Source organism: Dromaius novaehollandiae, chromosome 11 (genome assembly GCF_036370855.1).
Source record: "Dromaius novaehollandiae isolate bDroNov1 chromosome 11, bDroNov1.hap1, whole genome shotgun sequence".
NCBI classification, from domain to species: domain Eukaryota; kingdom Metazoa; phylum Chordata; class Aves; order Casuariiformes; family Dromaiidae; genus Dromaius; species Dromaius novaehollandiae.
The window spans coordinates 19269469-19290520 of record NC_088108.1 but is presented as its reverse complement, the minus strand read 5'-3'; the positions used below and the strand labels follow the sequence as shown (position 1 = coordinate 19290520).

Sequence of the window (21052 nt, the reverse complement as noted above, 5' to 3'; positions counted from 1 at the left end):
TATTTAGGCAATTAAGGATGCAATTTAATTCATACTGATTCAGTGATTAAGGACTAAACAATGCTCAGTAATGGTATGCAGTTAAAAGGTTTTGATGCATTAATGCATTATCTACATAGAAGTTCTAGCAACTTGAAAAAAAATCCTAGCTTTACTAGCTAAGCATCTGCATGTTAAAAGGAAACTGCATTTCAATTTGTCTGCAAACAAGAACCGTGCAATTTGTATGATGTCACAAAGATCAAAGTGGATAGAACTTTCTTTTTTTTAATAGACAAAATTAGTTTGCCTTCAGATTACAATAGAACTGCGTTTTGTCACCAACAGTACCACATGAATTAATACTGGCACCTGCTAAGCTATTTAAGACCCGTAGTAAAGAGTCACTCAGATCTTGAACAACGTTATCATATTCGCTTCTTTGGCCCTAACGAACAAGTCATCTCCATTAAATTCACTCATATTGGAGTTTCACTCATTAAGATACACAGTGCGTAACATTTAGCTCTTTGACACAACTCTAACAATCAATGTTTTAAAATACTACTAATAATGATAAGGAAGACTAATTCTGAGTCTAGTTCAGCAGATATTAAACAAAAAATAGGAACTAGAATGCTAACAACAGGATGACTATGTCATTATATTCTCTGTACTAACTTGCAACTTTCCAATATTTTTATCCTTCAGGGTTTTGTCTCTTCTCTCATTTTATTCTCTGGTAGAATCTAAATTTGACTTTATGGAAAAGATGATTTTGCATATTTATAAAACAAGAAATTTATCTTTTAAGAAACTGATTTTTCCCCCCCTTATATCCAGTCCAAACTTCTCTTGCTTCAATTTATGACCACTTTCTCTCATTCTCCTGCTATATACATTACCAAAGAGCCTGGCTCCTTGGAGGGCTGCTACAGTCCTCCCCGAAGCCTTCTCTTCTTGAGGCTGAACAAGCCCCATTGCATCAGCCTTTCTTCACAGGGCAAGTGCTCCACCTCCTTGACCATCTTTTTGGTCCTCCGCTGAACTTGCTCAAGTTCATCGACAAGAAAGATACCTTGTACTGAAAACTGCACACAGTATTCCAGATGCAGTCTAGCTAACGCTGACTAACAGGGGGAAAAAAAATCACTATCCTTGATCTATTGGCTAAGCTCCTATTGATAGAGCCCTGGATACTGCTAGCCTACGTTGCTGCCAGAGCATGTTTATCCACCAGGACAAACTCCAGGTTTTCTGCAGAGTTGCTTTCCAGCCACGCACAAAACAACACCTCTGCAGCAGCTTAGTCCATTCCAAGTACAGGACTTTCCATTTGTCCCGACTGAATTTCTCTAGTTTCCAGTCAACCCATTCCTCCTAGCCCATCAAGGTCAAATGGCAGCTCTGCCCTCTAACATAACAACTACATCCACCAGTTTGGTGTTGTCCACAAACCCAATGAGCGTGCATTCTGCCTCATCTTCCAGGAGATGGTAAACAAAATAGGTCCCACTAAAGACCTCTGCAGTACTCCTCTTGTTACTGACCTCCATGTAGATTATGACCCACTAACCATTACCCTTTGAGCCCAATGATCCAGCCAGTTTTCCAGCCAGCTAGCAGTCCACCTATCTAGACTGTAATGGTTAACTTCGACACTGAGATGCAGTAGGAGACCATGTTGAAACACTTTCCAAAGTCAAGGCAGATGACATGTGCTGCCCTCCCCGTCCACTGATCCAGTCATTTCAGTACGGAAGGCAATCAGGTTGATAAGGCATGATCAGGCATTTCCCTTTAGTAAATCCATGCTGGCTGTTGCTGTTCCAAACACCACTTTCTCCTTCATATGCCCAGGAACAACTTCCAAGCGGACTTGCTTCATAATTTTCCCAGTGAAAAAAAAGTTAGGCTGACTGGCCTGCAGTTCCGCAGATCACCCTTCTTGCCCTTTTTGAAGGGCCTTTCTCCAGTTGGCAGAGACCTTCCCCAGCGTCCACAACCTTTCAAAGATACTAGACAGCAATCTTACAAAGACAGCAGTCGGCTCTCTCAGCACCCTCAGATGCAGTCCACCTGGTTCTATGGACTGGTGTGGGTTAATTTTTCTCTACAGATCTCTAACTTGATCCTGTCCATGATTGGTAGTTCTTCTCTTTGAATGCTGTCTCAAGGTACTAAGGTCTGGGAGACTTTATTAGGGAAGACCGATGCAAAGAAGGCATGAAGTACCTCAGTCTCACTGTAATACCTGCATCTACTGTAATGCACAGCATCTGCTGTACATTCAGTAGCAGGCACCTTCTCCTGATTTATTCTTTGACTGAGTCAGCAGTTGAAGCACTTGTTGACCTTGACATCTCCTGTGAGTTTCGAATCCAGAGCTTTGGCTTTCCAAAGTGATCCCTGCATGCCTAAGCAATGTTACTAAAATCCTTATTTTTAAAAGCTTGCTTGCTTGACCTTCCTTCCCTTTCCTGTGTATTTTCATTTTGCATTGGAGCTCAGCCATGAGGTCCCTCTTTAGCCAAACAGGTCTCCTGATAAATCTACTCACTTTCTTGAGTACCAGGATGGACTTCTGGGGGTTTGCAGGAGGTTCTCAGACATGCCAGCTTGCTTCAGCTCCTTTGCTCTGCAGAGCTGCCTCCCACAGGTTCCCATCTACCTGTTCCCCAAATAAACCAAAGTCTGTTCTCCTGCAGTCCAGAGTTTGTACTCTACTTGCCGTCCTGAATCCCCTCAGGTCTTTGACTATTTCACAGTCAGGGCTGCCAATCATTATCACATTCCTAATCAGTTTTCATTTTGCATGAGTAGCAGATCCCGGAGACCATCACCTGTTGTTGGCCCCTTCTACCTTTGTTTTAAAAAGGTTACCCTCTGCAAGCCTGAAGCAATGATTTTTCTGTATTAAGATATAGAGCCAAGACTGTGACTATGCCATGCACAACAAATAAGCTGCCCTTGATTCCTTACTCAAATACTGACTGCAAACCAGAGGAAAATTTGACATAGCACATCACAGTTCTAAGTACAAATTCAACTTTACAATCTTATTTTTCTCCCTTAGTATAAAGATAAATTGTCCTTTTAAAAGCAAGAGCTCTGGAAAAGGGAAATTTTAAGATACTAGGTTTACAACGAAACAGACCTGCTTATGATGGTTAATAATCAGAAAATCAAGAATAAATATCTAGTTTCTCACTAAAGCGCTCATATTTACAAAAATATTTGAACAGCCGAATTTTTTTTTTTTTTGCCTTTTTGTCTATCAGTGAAAATCTGACAGATCATCCTTGTACTTTTACTTACTGCTTCCACAGACAATAACTACATGTGAGATTTATGGTAAATAGCAATTAGAACCATTTTTTTGGTTTTTGTTTTTATTTGTTTTTTTTTTTTTTTTTAAAGATAGTCCATCTCAAGTGCATCTAAAATAACAGAAATTTAAATCAGAAACACATACTTTCAAGATCTTGTTTTACTCCTATGTACTGGATCACAGGTGTGGAATCCTAAAAATCACTTCCTTTCAATGGTTTTATATTATGCTCTCTGCATTTTTATCCTTTTAATTCTCAAAGCATTACCATATTAAAGAAGCCATAATGGTTCCTTGGGAATTGTTAAACCAACAGCACTGACTAACATTAACTGAATTCACCATTTGGCCTACAAATAATTACTTGTCAAACAAAATATTGTAATTTATGTACTAAATCTTCAGTAGTATTAACACATTGGAACATAAAAGGTTTTATAGAGCAGCCTGTATAAATGGGATTTGCAAAACATTAACGATGCAATTTTACTGACTTCAGGTTTTCCAAATTCATGCATTTTTAAACAAGAAACTATCATTGGGATGTTAACATTTTCAAATATGGATATTGATTTGATCATCATTCCTCATCCTGGTGGCAGATTTGGGGAATAATGCATTCAATTAAAAAAAACAAAAAAACAAACAAAAAACACAGTAGATAATGCAGGCTCCAAGGAACAGCTTCTAGTTGATTGTCAAGGGATGAATTTGAATAGTTAATATTATCGGATTCATTGTTCAGGAAAGAATTAGTGTAAGGACTAACACATATAGAACATAATACTTGCAGCACAACCATTTAAATCAAGTAATCTACAGTGTTCAAGTCTACAGTTCAAAAATAACATCAATATAACAAAATATTCCTTCACATGTAGTATTTCAGTAAAGCATTTAAAGCATGCAAGTCATATCATGGTCACTTTCAGAATTTTTACAGGTACTTTTGGATTAAATTTTCAGGTCTGTGAGGGTTAAAAGTGGCAGCCAGTTGTTCAAATAAGAGCTCAACATCGGAATTCATGTGCTAGAAGACTTCACAGTAGAGTGACACTGGATTATTGTAAGCAAAAATGTGTTCCATCTACTTATTTGAGACTACTTTAACTCTACATATTTCCTAGAAATTTTTCCCCACCTTAACAAAAGAAAGAAGGGTAGACACTGAATAAACCTACACTAGGCAGAGATATCCTAAAACCAGATGAACAGCTTGCTTGGACTATTTGCACTATAAACAAAAAGCAACAATAAGAAAATTGCTTTTATATAAAATACACATATTGATCCAGTTAGATTATCAGGAAAGCTTTATTAAATTGGAGCTACGTTTGCTGTTAGTCTTTCCGTTTATTCCACCACAGAAACAACAGAAGTTATATTCTACATTTTGCCTAAAGCAAATCCTTTTTCTTTCAATTAAATTTCTATCCAGGGTGATTTTATAGAACCAGTGGGGTCACCACCTATCCTTGAGAAGAGTTAATAACTACTGTAATATAATTAAGAATAGCATTTGGATCATTTGTACACAATAACCAAAAACAGCAATTGGTAAAAGGATTCATCTTCAGTTCTTTTATTATAATAGCAACCTCCTTGCCCTAATCTTTGCTGCTTTTTCTGCCATATTTATATGCTCACAGAGTGCTTAACATTTAGGTAACCATGAATGCGCTAGTGCATATATCAGAGTAACTGCTACTGCTTGCCAGTCTTGACGCAGCACGTGAATTCTAATGTTGATCTCTCTTATTTGAACAAAATTAAGTTCTCTGCTTTGTAAACAACTTTTGGCAGAAAGCTTTGCTTTCTTCAACAACATCATACATTGCAATCTAACATCCAGAAAGATAGCTTTTAAGGATTTGCAGTTACCAGAAGGCATTAGCTTTGTAGCCATGACCAGATAGGTTTCACGCTTTCCTTTATTTCCAAAGCTATTACACAAAACCGATTTTCTGTATAGCAAATGACCATCTCTACTATTTTAGGGACATTTATTTCACAGAAACAAAAAAATGGTTTAGCTCACATCAATACCTGCCATGTTTTTCCTTTAGATCATATAATTTAAATATATATGCTAAACAGAGAATATTAAAGTTGTCCAAGAATAGAAACTGAAATCAATATGAAAATTAAGTTTCATTGAACAGTTGTTATTATACTTCATCATCAAAACAAACTCTGCTGTCTGCGTGTTCTGCTTTGCCGACAGCCAGAAAGTCCGCTCCATAAGGACATAAAAATGTAGCTTTGATATAGTTCATAGAGTGAAGATAAAACCTTTATGGTATATTTGAGAAGCAGCTGACAGGGATCAACTTTAAATACCGGGACAGGGAATGCACTTCTAACAAATGGGATGCAGTCTCAAGTAATGCTTGAAGGTCTTCCCAGAACTGGTGGCACATTTCTTGTTTTAAAAGGGAATTTCCCTTTTAAGGAAACAGATGTTCTTGTTAATCAGTAGAAAGAAACTGGACTAAACCTGTGTATTTTATGGATTGCTTCTGTCAATCTACAAGCAGAACAGCAGACAACTTCTTATGGCATTTTCTATAGAGTTGGTTCTACCCCACAAACAGTGGTTTATAGTTATGCCATGATATGCAATTCAAAAGAAAAAGTAAGAAAGAGTCTTCTCCTCATTATAAGGTTGCTGAAACTTTCAGTTTTTATGGTAATCAAATTGAAAATTAGAAGTAAATTTCCTCCACATGTTACATCTAACTTCTAGACTAGCAACGCAGCTGAGCTTACGGAAGTACTACTTCTGAATTGGAATATCCTATTATTGGTCATGAAATTGCATACACAAAAACAAATGAGGCAACACTTCATAGGATACTAAAATAAGTAAGCGATTATTACACTTTACAGGTATTCTATCGAAGTGCAAGATGAAGGCTCCCAAATTCCTCTAGGAAAGCCTGAAGACTGAAATACATTCCCTGGGAGAATGAAGACACTTGAGAAGTATTCAAGAAAGGCCTCTTATATGTTAACAGTGCCTTATTAAATTGCCACCATAAAAACACTGTCCATGTTTATACAGTCTTCACAAATTAGTAGCATCCAAATATACCTCATAGCAAATAAAAAAATCCCCCACCACATAGGCCACATGACACTGGCAGACAAACTGCTATATTATTCCTGATAGACATCACTGCGAATTCTCTAACTGCCTCCTTCAGCCAAGAAATAGAAATTAGATGTTTTAATTCACAATGAAAGTAAAGGCAAATCCTTTGCAAAACATTCATCTTATAAGACAGCGAACAGTAACATTCCAGTAAGAAACCATGTTTACATACGCAGATTTCATTTTCATCATGAACGTCAATTATTTTCTGAGAATCTTAATGTCTGAATAATGTAAAGCTGACAACTGCCTTTCCACAGATATTAAATCTTGAGCTTACAAAGATATCACCATCCGGCATAATTTAATATTTTGTATTATTCATAACAGTTAACAGAAAGGTCTGTGAGTCTATAATCCTAGTTAATAAAGCAAAGCCAATAAGCCATCCTACTCTTTTTTTTTTTTTTTTTTTTAAAATGAGGGACACACCAGTTTGAAAGCTCTTACACGGAGGAATCAAATGCAAGCATCAACCGAAAATAATGAATGGATAAGAAGTCATTACCCATATATAAACTTTAATTTTTAAGACTACTGAAATAAAAAAAATCCACTGTGAATACTAGGTATGCAAACACTGATCTATAAAATTCAATTTCGTAAAGAAATATCAATCATGTACAAGGTTACTTCTCTAAATGTGATCCTACAGCATAAGTATGGGCATAAACTATTTCTGAAAAAGTAAATTCTTAAGGTACATTATTATATTTATCTAATTCAAATTAGAATGGGTACTACATACAGCAGTGAAAAATAAGGCCTTAAATGGAAACAGAAAATAACCTCTAACTTGAGTACAAATAAGCAACAAATGTAGTAAATAGCAGACAATCACATCACTCTGTCAGGAGAAACTTCTCTGCATTTCCACTAACTTAAGAAACTTGTTCTGATTTTGTAAGTTAAAAGTGATAATTCATGATTAAAAAAAACCACAGGGCATAATTAAAATGTAGACCTATTAGTGATACATTTTCGTGTCTTCTATATTTTGGTCAAATCATCTTTTTCAGTCCAACAATCATCATTGTCCTTGTGGTCGTTTTATTTTTAGATGTCATCTTATAAGAAAGCATACCAAATACTTAAACGCAACACTTCATTACAGAGAATGTTCAACTATTTTCTCCATTTGTAACAGAGAGAGGAAAAAAACCCACAAACAAAAAAAAAAAACCCACAAAAAAACAACAGAAATATCAGTCTTAAAACAAAAAAAAATTAAAATAGATTTTATTTCTGAGGACAGGCCTGAATTAAATAATCAGAAATGAGTTTCTCAGTGATTTTAAATGGAATTTAGCTGTAACTACAAATAGTTACACTTCAACAGTTATTCAGTTCAGTAGAGAACAGTTTGTAGAATTAGTCAATTTACATTTACTCTATCAACATCTGTTGGATTAGCATTGACAGCAGTTTATAATAATCATCTGGAGTGCAAGAATTCCTTCTCCCTTTAGATTCAAAAAAAGCAAAAGCAGCAACAGATTTATAAACTTTCAACTTGGCCTCTCTTTAAAACAACTATTCACAAATAAGAATACTTCCCAGGTGACGGCGTTTATTTTATCTGAAGTTGGTGACATCTTTGTGGTGCACCCCTTGCTAAAAATGGAGGGGTAGTAAGTAAGTTCCACTGATGGAAGGTTCTTTCCCTACTTAGGGGAGTTTGTTATGTGTTGCAAGTTTCATGAATCTACAATTACAAAAGCTTTATAGTTTCATCTTACCTTGCAAAGAAAACTGATGTTAAAACCAAGAGACTGTGCATTTCTAGAGCCAGAGTTCATGTAGTTTCCAACCAATAGCACTAACTCTAAAAGCCTACTGAAGCTTTCACTCTTCTTCAGCTCTTCACAAGCTAGTGTAACTGCCATAATGTCAGGTTTGATATTGTTTACATGCTCTTCAAACATAAGCCTGAAAAGAATCCCGTTCAGACGTGACCGCAACATTTTCACTGAACTCATCTGCAAAAATAAGAAATAATAAATCAGAACATAAAAAAATTAACAAAAGCAAATTTATGAAATTTATGCAAAATAGCTGATAATAAAAAAATCCTGTAAACACATCAGAAAACTACATTTCCCATATATTTGTATTGACTGTACTGTGTTTCCAAGAATCTGTACCTGCACACAGATTTTTCTTCCTCCAAGTCACATTACTTAACTTGAACCAATTAATTGAAAGAACGTATTAAAAATAAAAGGAACATTTTTGTTACCAAATAACTGAATTCCAAACTCACTGACAATAAATGCAGCACACTGCAAAAACACTTCTTCACAGCAAAGGAAACATAAGCCAGTTCCACTAGTTAACAACAACTGAAGATTAATTTTAACACACACATCGCAGCTCAAAAAAAACCTCACCCTTGGTCTCTGATATTTACTGATTTCCTAAAATTAAGCTTTTCAGTTTTTCTTCCCACAAAAACAGGGTAGGAATCTCTTAAGTGTGTGGGCTGATACCAACACAAATATAAAACTTACATTTCAGTCTGATTAAGCTAAAGAATTACACTTTTCCTTTATGGACCGCCTCTTACTGAGGTGATGCACAGTTCCCAACTTGCGTTCAATCATTAGGGGAGCAACAGGGGAGAAAGTAGAGGGAGGATGAATTCTTAGGGGTCCTTGGGGAAGGATGTGGGAAAACTTCAGTGAGTTTGGGACATAGGAGGTCAAGCTTCATTAGTTAGATGTTTATATGAAGCCAGGTTACATCAATACTATTAGTGATGAAGTATTTTCTGCCATTATTCTGACGTGAGTTATTGTGATAAATATTGATGACATTAGTGCTACGTCTAAGGTGTTTATTTTTGCAGTTTTAATTAACCTGAAACATTTTTTTTGTTCACTTATTAGCTGTACCCATAGCATCCTAAGTTATACAAAAATAACAACACAAATTCCACCAGTATTTCGGAATGATAGTTACCGAAAAAGCTCAAATGTATTTTAGAAGACACAGTACAACATACATTTGATCCCAAGATCCTTCAAGTTCACCTTAAAAAAAGCCTCAAGCTGCATATCTCAAAGACCGATCAGATTCAAGAAGCAGATAAAGGGGTTTTGGCACAAATTCGCAGCAACAAATCCTATGTATACAAGGAAATATGCCCCAAGATACTAAAGCAAGGATATACTTCAGGTTTACTCTTTCAGTTCAGATCACAAGACATCACATTGTGTGGCAACATACTGCCTGCCTTTCAACCTGTTGTCTTTGCCCTTTAAACAAACTTTGTAAGCTACTCCCCAAGATGCTATCGGCTTTACGTTTCAGATACTTTGCTAAAGGCAGTACGTGACTTCCTGACCTGCAAAACAATGCAAGGTTATAAACCACACCTCTGCAAAATGGGAAACGATGCAGATATTGAAGGGTATCTTTGCTAGTGACTCATCAGCTTAAATGCCCCAAGATCAATTTTGTTAGATTGTCTGCGAAAATATGTCCTTATAGCTATTATATGACTATAATTCACAGAAGATTTTTAAAAACTTTAGAATATGAAAACAGAAGTGCAACAGTAAATTGACAGAACACTGACCAAAACATGTTGGAAAGGATTATTCTTCACAAATGTTAGCTGATTTGGACTTTTCTAAGTGCTGTGAAGTGGCATGGAACACTGGTCAGACCATGCTACAACATGCAGGACATTTATTTGCACTGCAAGGTAGTTGTCTGTAGCAACAGCTCTAAGTTTTAACTTCATCTCTTGATCTGCATAGAATTAAAAACACTTATGCACATTATGCATCATTCTTTATGCATCAGTGGATGATAACCAGGAGTTGCATTTCCCACCCCGCAAGTTTCTCCTTCTTACCTATGTATTTACAAACACATTTTCAATGGCTGATTAAAATACTGAACTTAGAGGAATCCTATGAAAATAGGTAAGGTGCAATAATTATATTCATTAAGATTCATTAAAAAATCAGGTTCTTTATAGTTCTACACAATTGATGTCAAAGGTATATAAGATATCACACATATTCGAAGGGATACAAGTAACAGCAAGTACTATCTAGCACAAGGGTTTTTTTTTTAAAAAAAAAACAACAACGTATTTCCTGTCCAACTGATGTGGGCCCTGGAGCTAATAAGATCATTTCCTATGCATCCACGTCATAATTCCCCATTGGGGCTTTCATAAAGGTTCTTGTCTGAACTGTCTACTTAGTCAAGTTCTTGAGTTGCTGCTTACTTTAAGAAATATAATTATCTTTCAATTCTCTAGCCCTCCATCAAAACTCAGTTCAAAGGTTATTGGAGAACAAGGCAAAAGGCATGATTAAATTAGCCTCGTTTCCTAAGGGAAAAAGTTGTAATACCTATAATACAAATTTGTCAACTTACTTAGACAACTTACTCAGCCTCTTAACTATAATACATTCATCAGTTAGTATTTTTTTTTTGCAGTGCTCTACAAAGATTAATTCTGCAGCAGCACTAGAAATTACAGGAGTGAAAAACAAATGGCCACATTTAATTAAAAAGATTGAATGACTAAAACAACATAGGTTCAGCTTGTACAATTTCTCTTGACTGGTCTACTTCCAGCAAGGACTCTTTCGGATAGCCAGTGCTGGTGACCCACCAGATAGGGTTACAGAGTCTCCAAAAGAACTCCTACTTTTCCAAAAACACACAAGAAACAAAGTACCTTTTGGTTAGTTCCAGTTACTTTAGGTTTTTTTTGTTTTGTTTTTGTATAGGAAACAGTTATTAACTAAAATTTACATCACATAACTGTGGGATGATCTTTTAGAAGCAGTAACAATATTTTAACCCCACTTCAAATCTCATGGTTGGTAGTAAAGAAACATGAGTAAAGTTTTGTGAGTTTAAACACCATGAACTCTGTGTAAGATTTTTTTTTTTTAGGCCTTCCTTGAGAGGAAATGGTTAGTACTTGCACTTTATAACACAGATATGGGAGTTATACTTTCATAATACTTACACTGCTCAACCAGCAATCACATTAAAAGCAAGTATCATAATTTTAGATGCAGCTGCTCCTGTGCCATAAAAAGTTAACCTTTTAAAATACATATTTTATATTTAAATTTCAAAAAATTCTGCACAGTTCATTCAATGTTATAGAACTGAATCAGTTATCTATTTTCCTCATTCTACTTCAGCATCAGTAACAATCATTTTTACATGAGATTTTGAGCTGCCTTTTTTTATCCTAGGATATAACTTCAAAAACTGCTCCAATAATTAATTTGAGTATATAATTGATCTTAATATTTCATCTAAATGAAAATGTGATGCTCTAATTTTCATTCACATATCAGATGAAAATTAAGCTAATTGGCCTCTTGCAGTAAGCAACCCATTTAGTAAGTATGGCTTTTCTACACAAATTTTAAACATATTATTCTGACCTTTATTAAACTTGATGGGCATACTGATTATCCAATTAAACCCTCTCTTAATTAACATACCTAAATTTACATACAAATAAGCAAACACCTTTTAAATGTTCCTTAATATAGCCAGTTAGCTTTTATTTCTAAACATACCCTTCTTAACATCAAGGTTAAGATTATTATTAATGCAAGACTACAGATTTAATTCAACACACAAGGAAAAAAAAAACTCCTTACTTGACTGCAATCAAGTTCAGCTGCATTTCTTCCACTTTAATGGAAGAATGGATGGTTGAATTAAATTAAATCATAAATAAAACCAGCATTTTATTAGTACTATTGTAGCCATAGGACTCTAAAAATAAGACAGAAGCAGTGCCCATAAGGGACAGTAGTATTTTTTTTTAATTGAATCAGATTATAAAGTTGAATAAACAAATAAGCTTCAGGACACTTAATCTCTTCATCAGGCGAAAACCAGAGTTTCAACATGTTTGATCAAGTACATTTTTCTAGCTAATGCTGCATTAACTACTTTTAAATCCTTTCTCAAATTTTGTGGTCAATCATTCCCCAAAATAATGAAGCAGCAAAAAAGTGACTGTAAGTGTATTATGTGATACTTACTATCTAAAAATAAGGATGTATTTATAAAAATGATATGACTTTTTCAAAACAAGTCAAAACTGAAAAACAAGGACCATTTAGATTCAATCCAGTAGTAATTACAAGTCAGAAACAGAAAATCGCCGGTGTGTAAGACAACCAAAAGACATGACACAGTCTCCCCAGTGGTTTTCATTTATCATTCTAAATTTTTCATTTCCTTTGCATTTTCTGTTACTTATTTTGATGTAGAATTCCTAGAACATGGCTCAGGGCAGTACACTGACATCTGCAGCTTGCTCCTAACCCCTGGTGCAGCCTTATTGTCACCGCTTTCCTCAGCAGAAGGGTAATTCACTATTACCCAACAGAGAACAGCAAGGATGCAGATAAACAGCACGCTGATCCAGAAATCTGTTTATATAAAACCTATAGAAGAATACAGCAAAACGGAATTGGTGAAAAAGGTTGAGGTAGAAAAGACAAGGTAGGTATAATGTTTATAATGGAAAGTGTGTGGCAAAAGAAGGGGTCTAGTTAGGAGAAGAGGCAAGTTACAGAAGATTAAGGTGGAGTGGGTAGGAATTAACAGCAGTAAAAAGGAGGAATGTCTATAGAAAGCCTTAAATCAAGGTCAATAAGCATAATTTTCTCAACTGCTTTGCTAACATCATTTTAAGTAGCTAACTGAATGGACTTTATAGACATCTTAGTAACCTTAATTTGTCTTTAATGCCCCTATCTTGCTTGCTTTCATCCTGTGTTTTCTTTGGACAAATTTCAAATACTCTCCTTGCACAAAATCTAAATAATTTCACACTTGGATTGGCATTATTTCTGTGAGAGATGAATAATGAAGTATTTATTTGGTATATCAGTCACTCCCTGCTATCCTTTTGCTCACTGCCTTTTCAAAAGTAGAGAGGAAACAGAGAGAGGACTCGATTGTTCTGGCATTCCTTCCTTCCAAGAGAGCAGAAGCCCTTTGTGTTTCAGGCTGGAAGTACCACTGTCATTTCATCATATTGTTTTAGCCACTTTCTGTCATGTGACAAAGAGAGGACAAAGTATTCCTCCAGTGCTTTTAGACAGAGTTATATATCACACCTCAATCAAGCCTCCTCATTGTTCCTCTAAAACAATATATTTTGGGAACTCTATGCCATTTATTAAAAAATAAATAGCCTAAAGGTTTTCCAAAAAAGTGACTGGCCTTTCATTTCCCTAACTCCTCTAAAAAATCTCATTAGGTCAGATTATGTTCCCTGAATTCAGACAATTAGTCAAAACTCACGTCTGAAGACAAACTATGCTCAAAACAGAGCTTTTTAATAGAAAGTTGGCTTTACTCTTTCAAGAGACCACTATTTCTGTCTATAATACATTTTACTGTACATAACACCATATGAATCTAATAAGAGCAAACCTAACTCCTATGGAGTTACAGATATATTCTAACCACATCACAGAGGTGATCATCAGCACTATGACCTATAGACTGACAAACTGAAGTGAAAATTGGAATTAATTTGCCTAAAGACTCATCAGGTTTTTGAAAGTCCAAAAGCTGAACAAAAAAGTCTTCCTAGTCCAAGTTTAGTACTCCGTATCATACAGTCAACTACTAGCATGTGTTAGGGCAATTTATGCAAAATGGATAGTTTCATGCAGAGAGTGGAACTAGTCATTGTAATACCCATTAACTCTACTTTGGGGATAAATCTATGTATTGAACACAAGTAAAAGCAACAGAATAAAATCCTAAATCGAAATTCTGACATGAATGCTTGCATCTTCCAGAGGAATTTCATAAAATCATATATGTATGTATAGATACATATAAAAAAAAGTTCTACCTTTTGGTAAATATAAAGTGATAAATAACAAGCATATTAACTCTTTCAGTCATTTACAGTTTTCCATACAGTAGTATAAGTTAATCGAAGTTGTCAGTGCCATTGAGTAAATGAACTGTTTATGAACTATTAGAAATACACCTCCTTTGTTAGTTATGAAGAACATTCCAAGTTTAATCAACATACAAGATTTGCATAGAAGACATATAAAGCAGTCAGATAAAATACTTGGGTTGGCACAGAAATGCCTGTTTGGTCTTAATTGCATGCCATTATTCCTTCCAGAAAAAACAGAGTATATCTATTTATAGTGATTTTTAGATTGTTACTGATCAACAAATAAATGATAACATTCTGCAGAACTTGCAATAACTCTAACCAAAATAATTTAAACCTAAAATTTTTCTTTCCAATCTATTTGGCAAAATACAACTTTCCAGTTAACTACTGCACTAATACTTACAACAATTCCAAATTGTTCTGGCTCGCAAAGATCGCTATATTCATCCTTTAACTGGGCTAAGGCATTGAGCTCTTTCTGCTCCGGAAGATTCTTTACTAGGCTCTAGTTAAAAAAAGAATTAGAAAGTTATTTCACTTAGGTACCTCCAACACAACATAATAATAATACAAACATTAGCACCTCTGTTAACAGTCTCTAATTTTTTGACTTAGAGTTATACACAACAGCTCTTAGACACTGTCAAACACTGAAGATTTGCTACCTACAAAATTTTTTTGCCCTCATGATTGCATCTTGCTCATTATGTATTAATCAAGAACCAATTGGTTTGTGTAAACCAAGACATGAAAATAAAAAAAAAAGCTTAAGACTTTATTCACAATAGCAATGCGAAAGTTTCACTTAAAATCACCTTACACAAAAAATGAATGCCATCTCAAAACTGTACAGAATCTACGGATGGTAAATGTAACACTTGCCACTTTTGATAACACACCAAGAAGCAAAACTTGCTCAAAAATCTCATCTATGCCCCTCCAAAAAGTTTTGCAACATATGACTTAACTTTCAAACACAGTTATGCCTAATGTATAGAACTATTCTTACTAAAACAGAGTATTCTTTGGCTTTAAAGGATATTCAATAGAAGCGTAGGTAGTGTGTATTTAAATTTCAACATATTTAAGTTTTTTAGTTGAAAAAAATTTCAGGGAAAAGAAATAAAGGTATGTATTTACATTCAAGCAAAGAAATGAAAGCAAATAGTTCTTTTTCATTCAAAAAAGTTCATGAATCTTAGGAACAAAGAATGAGACTAAAGTCAATTCAAGAAGTGTTAGGCTGATGAGATTATACTACAGCTGATATTAAGGCCTGTGGTAGCACGAGAACTTTGAATGATGTCACAGCAGTGAAGAAAGCTTAGAACATTCTTCCGCACCTCTGTATTGTCCCCACAGCTCAGAATGAATTCTCAGCATGCAGCCAGATATCTACTCCAGATGTCATAACCTTGATGCAACTTGGACATAATCTTTATGTAACTAGTGAGCTCCAAAATTACAATCTAGATGATTAAATAAAGTAAAAATAAAAGTAGATGTATCCCGACTAAATGCTAGCTATGCTTGCAGGCAAGCACTCTACAATAAAGAAGTACATATAACCAGAGATTTCTTGGATAATTATTCTTTTTTCTTAATGCCTGAGGCCCCTGCTAGCTCCTCCTTAAAGAAGCGAAGCCACGCCACCAGGAATGTAGCTAAAGAAAACTCTCATTAACTACTGTCCACAACCAATACCTCCTCTTGACAGGATGTTATTGGTTGATGATTAAAAAAATTCACTAATATTCTCCACCATGCCAATTTTAAGTCCTTTGTAGTTTGGTTTTAGACTTGTAAAATATCAGTTTCTAATACTGGTAAATGATTTTAACATGAATCTCTGTTCACCTCACCTAATTTTATATAAGAAAAATAACCACATGTATAAGTTAACATATGCTGTAATTCAAAAAACACTCTGATGTGTCAGCTCACCATTTGAGCTAGAATAATACCATCTAGCGTGATCATAATACAAAATAAAACCAAGCAGTATTTGATATCACATTGCAATGTTACAGCAATTATTTTCCACATTCTGCAAAATCCAAAGTTTAATTTTTCTTTCTAATTGCATACCCAAAGGCTAATTAAGCAAAAGTCAGAAGAGTCTTTCATTCTTGCCAAAAATAATCTTTTATTTCTGTCTCTTCTGCCCTTAGCAAATCAGTGCTGACTCTTTCTGATTGCCTTCTTGTCCTGCACAAATTTGGAAATGTATTCCAAAAGGACACGCACACAAGGGACAACAGGAAAAAGCACTGCGCTATCACCTTTTTTAACGGTCACAGCCCAGCTCTGTCTCACTTCTTGAGCAGTCTGATCTCATGATATTCTACTTCAAAACCATCCTTGTAGAACACCTTTTCAGGCTGTTTTCATGTCAGTTATAATCCCCCGCATTGGCAGATATCAAAAATATGTATACATATATCCAAATGTTTATTTTGATTAATTCTACCAAATAATCAAAAACGAAACTAAAGCATTCAATGATTGAATATTCCACTCCTTGCCAGTACTTTAAGAAAGACATTTTGGAGCATGATACGTTAGAATGATGCATTTATGATGATGATGCAGGTTTAAATAAAAACAGGGTAAATAAAGTTTTATATATAAATAAAAAGGAGTAGAAATCTCAGGCTAACATTAAGAGGCTGATAGAAAGGTAGGTTTATGCTTCTTGGAAGAGCTATATATTCAGAGAACATTTAAGTACGTTGTCGAAACTCACATGACATCTTTTCAGGTCCTCAAACATATATTAAAAAAAAGCTATTGAAGGAGACAAGAATTTCTGCATTTGTTAACAAAGGTTTAAAAAGTATGATGGAGTACTAGACAGTTAGTTAGTAAAGAATGTACGTTAAATATGATTATATGGATAGATCAAATGGATAGATTATATCCATATGATTTATCCATAATGTGCTCAGCAATAAAATTGGTTAAAATTGATGTTGTAAAAGTCCTTGCACTGCAACTTTTAAGGGCGCTTTTAAAAAAATGTTACCAACTGTAAGAGTAACCAGAAAACCCAGAGTCATAATTTGAACACATATAAGTAAGTACATAAATTCGAACTTGAATATACACTAAAATGATTAACAGACTATCATTACAATTATACTTTAAAATACCAAAATAGTGACATCATTAAACTTTGAAGATGTGCAAAATGCACATTCACAACTGGTTGAATACAGTCCCAATTTCTCCACACCCCAATTAACAGTTTAGAACTAAGGTTCTTGGAGACGGCTGGCAAGTTTAACCGCCAGCAGACCAAAAAGATTACTATAAGGAAACATATTATTAAATTCAAATGATAATACAGCATGCTTAGTTGTTTCCCTACTGCTGTTAAATAAGCCACTCCATCTAGTGTCCGGGATGTAACAATCAGGTGAAAGCCCACTGTCACAGTGCCCTGAATTCTGCTAAACATGGTGTTTGACAAGTAGCTGCTTATAAGAACTTGTTCTCTCAAAGAGAATTGAGAATACTTTTTCCTAGAATATATTTCTCAAGGAAAAAATACAATGGCCTACAGTCTACCATGTATTCAATCTGATTAATAATCCAATTAATTTTAGACAGTATTACAAGATAAATCTGAAAAGGAGCAAGAAACAAGGACTTCAGAAGCCTAACTGAAAGAGACATCATTTCTCAATATGCTCAGTTATGCTATACCCATTTAGCTTTCACCACTACTTAGATACTTAGAGAGACTTAGAGACATACTTACAGACTTAGTGATACTTTGAGAGAACAAAGCAGTTTCTGCACATGCATTTCTATAAAGTTCAAGTTCTGCTAAGTATGAAAGCAAGTAAGGTTTGCTTTGTAAAAGTTCTCCGATTAGTAATACTGAAAAATTGTAAACTGGTAAATTAGGCAGTACTTCACCCACAGCTAGAAGAGCAGAATAAAATACATCAGAAGAGACTGAACATCAAGTAGGTGATACATCCCATTTACGCCAAGACGTTCTTAAGAGTATTTTTAGAAACATGGAGGGAAATTCTTATAATGTATCAGTTAAATCTTCCTGCTATTAGAGGCCACACTACTCCTTCCAGAAATGGACCAACCTCCAAATAAGCTTTATTATTTCCTGCTCCAGCTCTCTCCACTGTAATGTCAAACCAAAGCCTCACTCTTTCAAGGATTATAAACAGTTGAGTTTCTAAAATGGATATGAATTTATCATGAAGGCATCCATGCGTTCTGTTGTTAACACTGCCTTTTACTTAAGCAATTTTATTTTCCTCCCTGATGCTTATCTACCTCTCTCTTCTCCCAGTACAGTTATAATGCAGTTATATCCCCTCTCAGCTATTTATATTGCTAACCTAATCAAGCCAATCTTTTCTAGCTTCCTTTGTAAACTGTTTCTCCATCCCCCAATCAGCTTAAGTAGTTTTTAAGTTCAGCTTCTACATTTTTAATTCATTTTTGAGAAATGTAAAACATTATCTAAAATACTCTGCACAAGTGTGTTATTCAAAAATATAATAATTATCCTCTCTCCTGGAAATACTTCACCTGATACACCTTACAATCACATTTGCTTTTTTTATGGCTGCATCACAGTGACAGTTATACTCATCCTGTTGGAGACAGACCCACTATTACTCCTCCATAATCATTTCTGATTGATAAGCAACCATTACAGCATTAGCTCCCAGTATTTTACAACTACATGTTAAGATCATGACCTTGCATTTTGGCCTAATATATTACATGCTATTTCTATAAATCCAGATCTCAAGATAACTCTACAATTACTGTAAGCAAGGTAACTATACTAATGTTAAGCTATTCTGCATTTCTGGAGTATTTGAGGATTTTTTTTCATGTTGATATTTGATTTTACTAATCCTGTAGGCTTCCTCATCAAGTTAGCCGATATCCTGGACTATAACTGTAAATTCCGACTCTCTACTTCTTTCTAAATAATTCCTATCCTGTGCAGAAGCTTTTTGTAAGAAAAATAGATGTTCTGCAGTTAATCGGTAATATTTTTATTACTGTAAATACATATTAGAAGTACTTGGTATGTAATTTTAGAGCCCATACTCATAAAAACAATGCATTTCGTGCTGACATGCCCTGGAGCAGGGCATCATACTGAAATACATCAAATAAGGATAGACTGGAAATAAACTATAATAAACAAAAATATTACAAGAAAGCAAGCAAAATAATAATAATAATATCAAATATTATCCCAAATTAAACAGGGATGAGAATTTTGGATACCCCATCTATGTTTTCAAACACATTAAATTAATTGGTAGAAGTTTCAGAATGTGCCACCAAGAAAAAGTACCCTGTATGTACTGCTGTGAGCCCAGTACTCGGAGGTCTATGAGAAAATGACAGCCCTTCCTTAAAAGCCTCAAGGAAAAAAAACTCCAGAGATGCAGGAGGGCTTTGTTGACACAAGAAAAACTGCAAAGGAAGCACAAGTGAATTTAATTTGATAAACTTAATTCAATTTACACTATATATTGTGCAACATAGTGGAGCCAATTGTGTTAAAACACATCTGTTTGAAGAAGCTATGAATTGCATAACCTATCTGTGAACAGACCAGGAAACTCAGTTTCACCCGGTTTCCCTGGAATTGAAAATAGCCTGGACCAAGAGAAGAGGAAGTAATTCATACAGAAAGCTGGGGGAGTGGGGAGAGCAGGAAGAATGTCAGTGGGTGACACGGCGCGTGCACGCACACGCACACACACAGGGCACAGGGAAGGAGGAAAGGGCAAATAGTGGCCTGGTACCTTGGCTAAAAAAAGCATCAGTTAGTGGACATGGGATGAGTTGGTAGTCATGATACCATCAATCTATGTATGATATTAAAAGAAACCAATCCAACACCAGTATCGTGGTGCCAGCTATACTACTGTGCTAATTCTGTATACACTTTATGTCTTGAGCGCTTCTCAGCTGCTCTCTGTCACTTCCCAGAGATCATTAGGGGTTGTGTACACACTCACTCCACTTCTGCTGTGAGGATATCAGAGAGGGAACTGTACTCCTCATTTTCCTTTCTTTGGCTAACAGATTTTGGCCTCAAAATATGATGAAAGCAGCTTGGAAGCAGGCTTAATTTACTGATGTTTTTGTTGAGTTGTATAAGTAATCTGAAGGATTCAAGCAGTTTCATCTATCACTAGAGCTGAGGTGGTTCAACGAGAAGTCTGGTGAAACTTCATTATTCACCAGCCTAAATTGGGATAAATGTTTGGTTGATTTAGAAACTCAAAAGTCAGAATCATCAGAAGTTTCCTTTTGAAAGGGAAACTTCATAAAGCGACAAATTCTGTAATGAAACGGCTTTTGTTAACTGCCTCTTTTAAAGACAGAGTTTTACTGTTATATACCATCATATGCAAAAGTAGAGTTGAAATGAACAAAATAGTAAATACTCTACACTATTTTACTCTTGAATTCTCATTTCTTTACAGCATTTTTATGTGGCAAACAAACTCTGAACAAAACCAGTGACATTTGCACATACCTGAATCAAGGATTCACTCAGCTTCTCTTCGTCAACCTCTAAAATTATACTTTTTATTTCTTCGTAAGGCATACGAAAAGATCCCAAAAATATTGCTAAAATTCA

The 21052-nt window shown here is 35.1% G+C and overlaps 1 protein-coding gene across 4 annotated transcripts in view; it reads right to left on the bottom strand.

The window, feature by feature from the left end:
• Positions 1 to 21052, bottom strand: part of DIAPH2 (diaphanous related formin 2) — a 291784-nt gene that overhangs the window by 165547 nt on the left and 105185 nt on the right. For all 4 annotated transcript variants that reach the window (XM_064518290.1, XM_064518291.1, XM_064518292.1 and 1 more), the window contains 3 exons: positions 20948 to 21042; positions 14804 to 14905; positions 8204 to 8443 (listed from right to left, as the gene is read on the bottom strand). In XM_064518290.1, coding sequence (XP_064374360.1) covers positions 8204 to 8443; positions 14804 to 14905; positions 20948 to 21042 — 437 coding nt within the window. The remainder of the gene's footprint in view (positions 1 to 8203; positions 8444 to 14803; positions 14906 to 20947; positions 21043 to 21052) is intronic.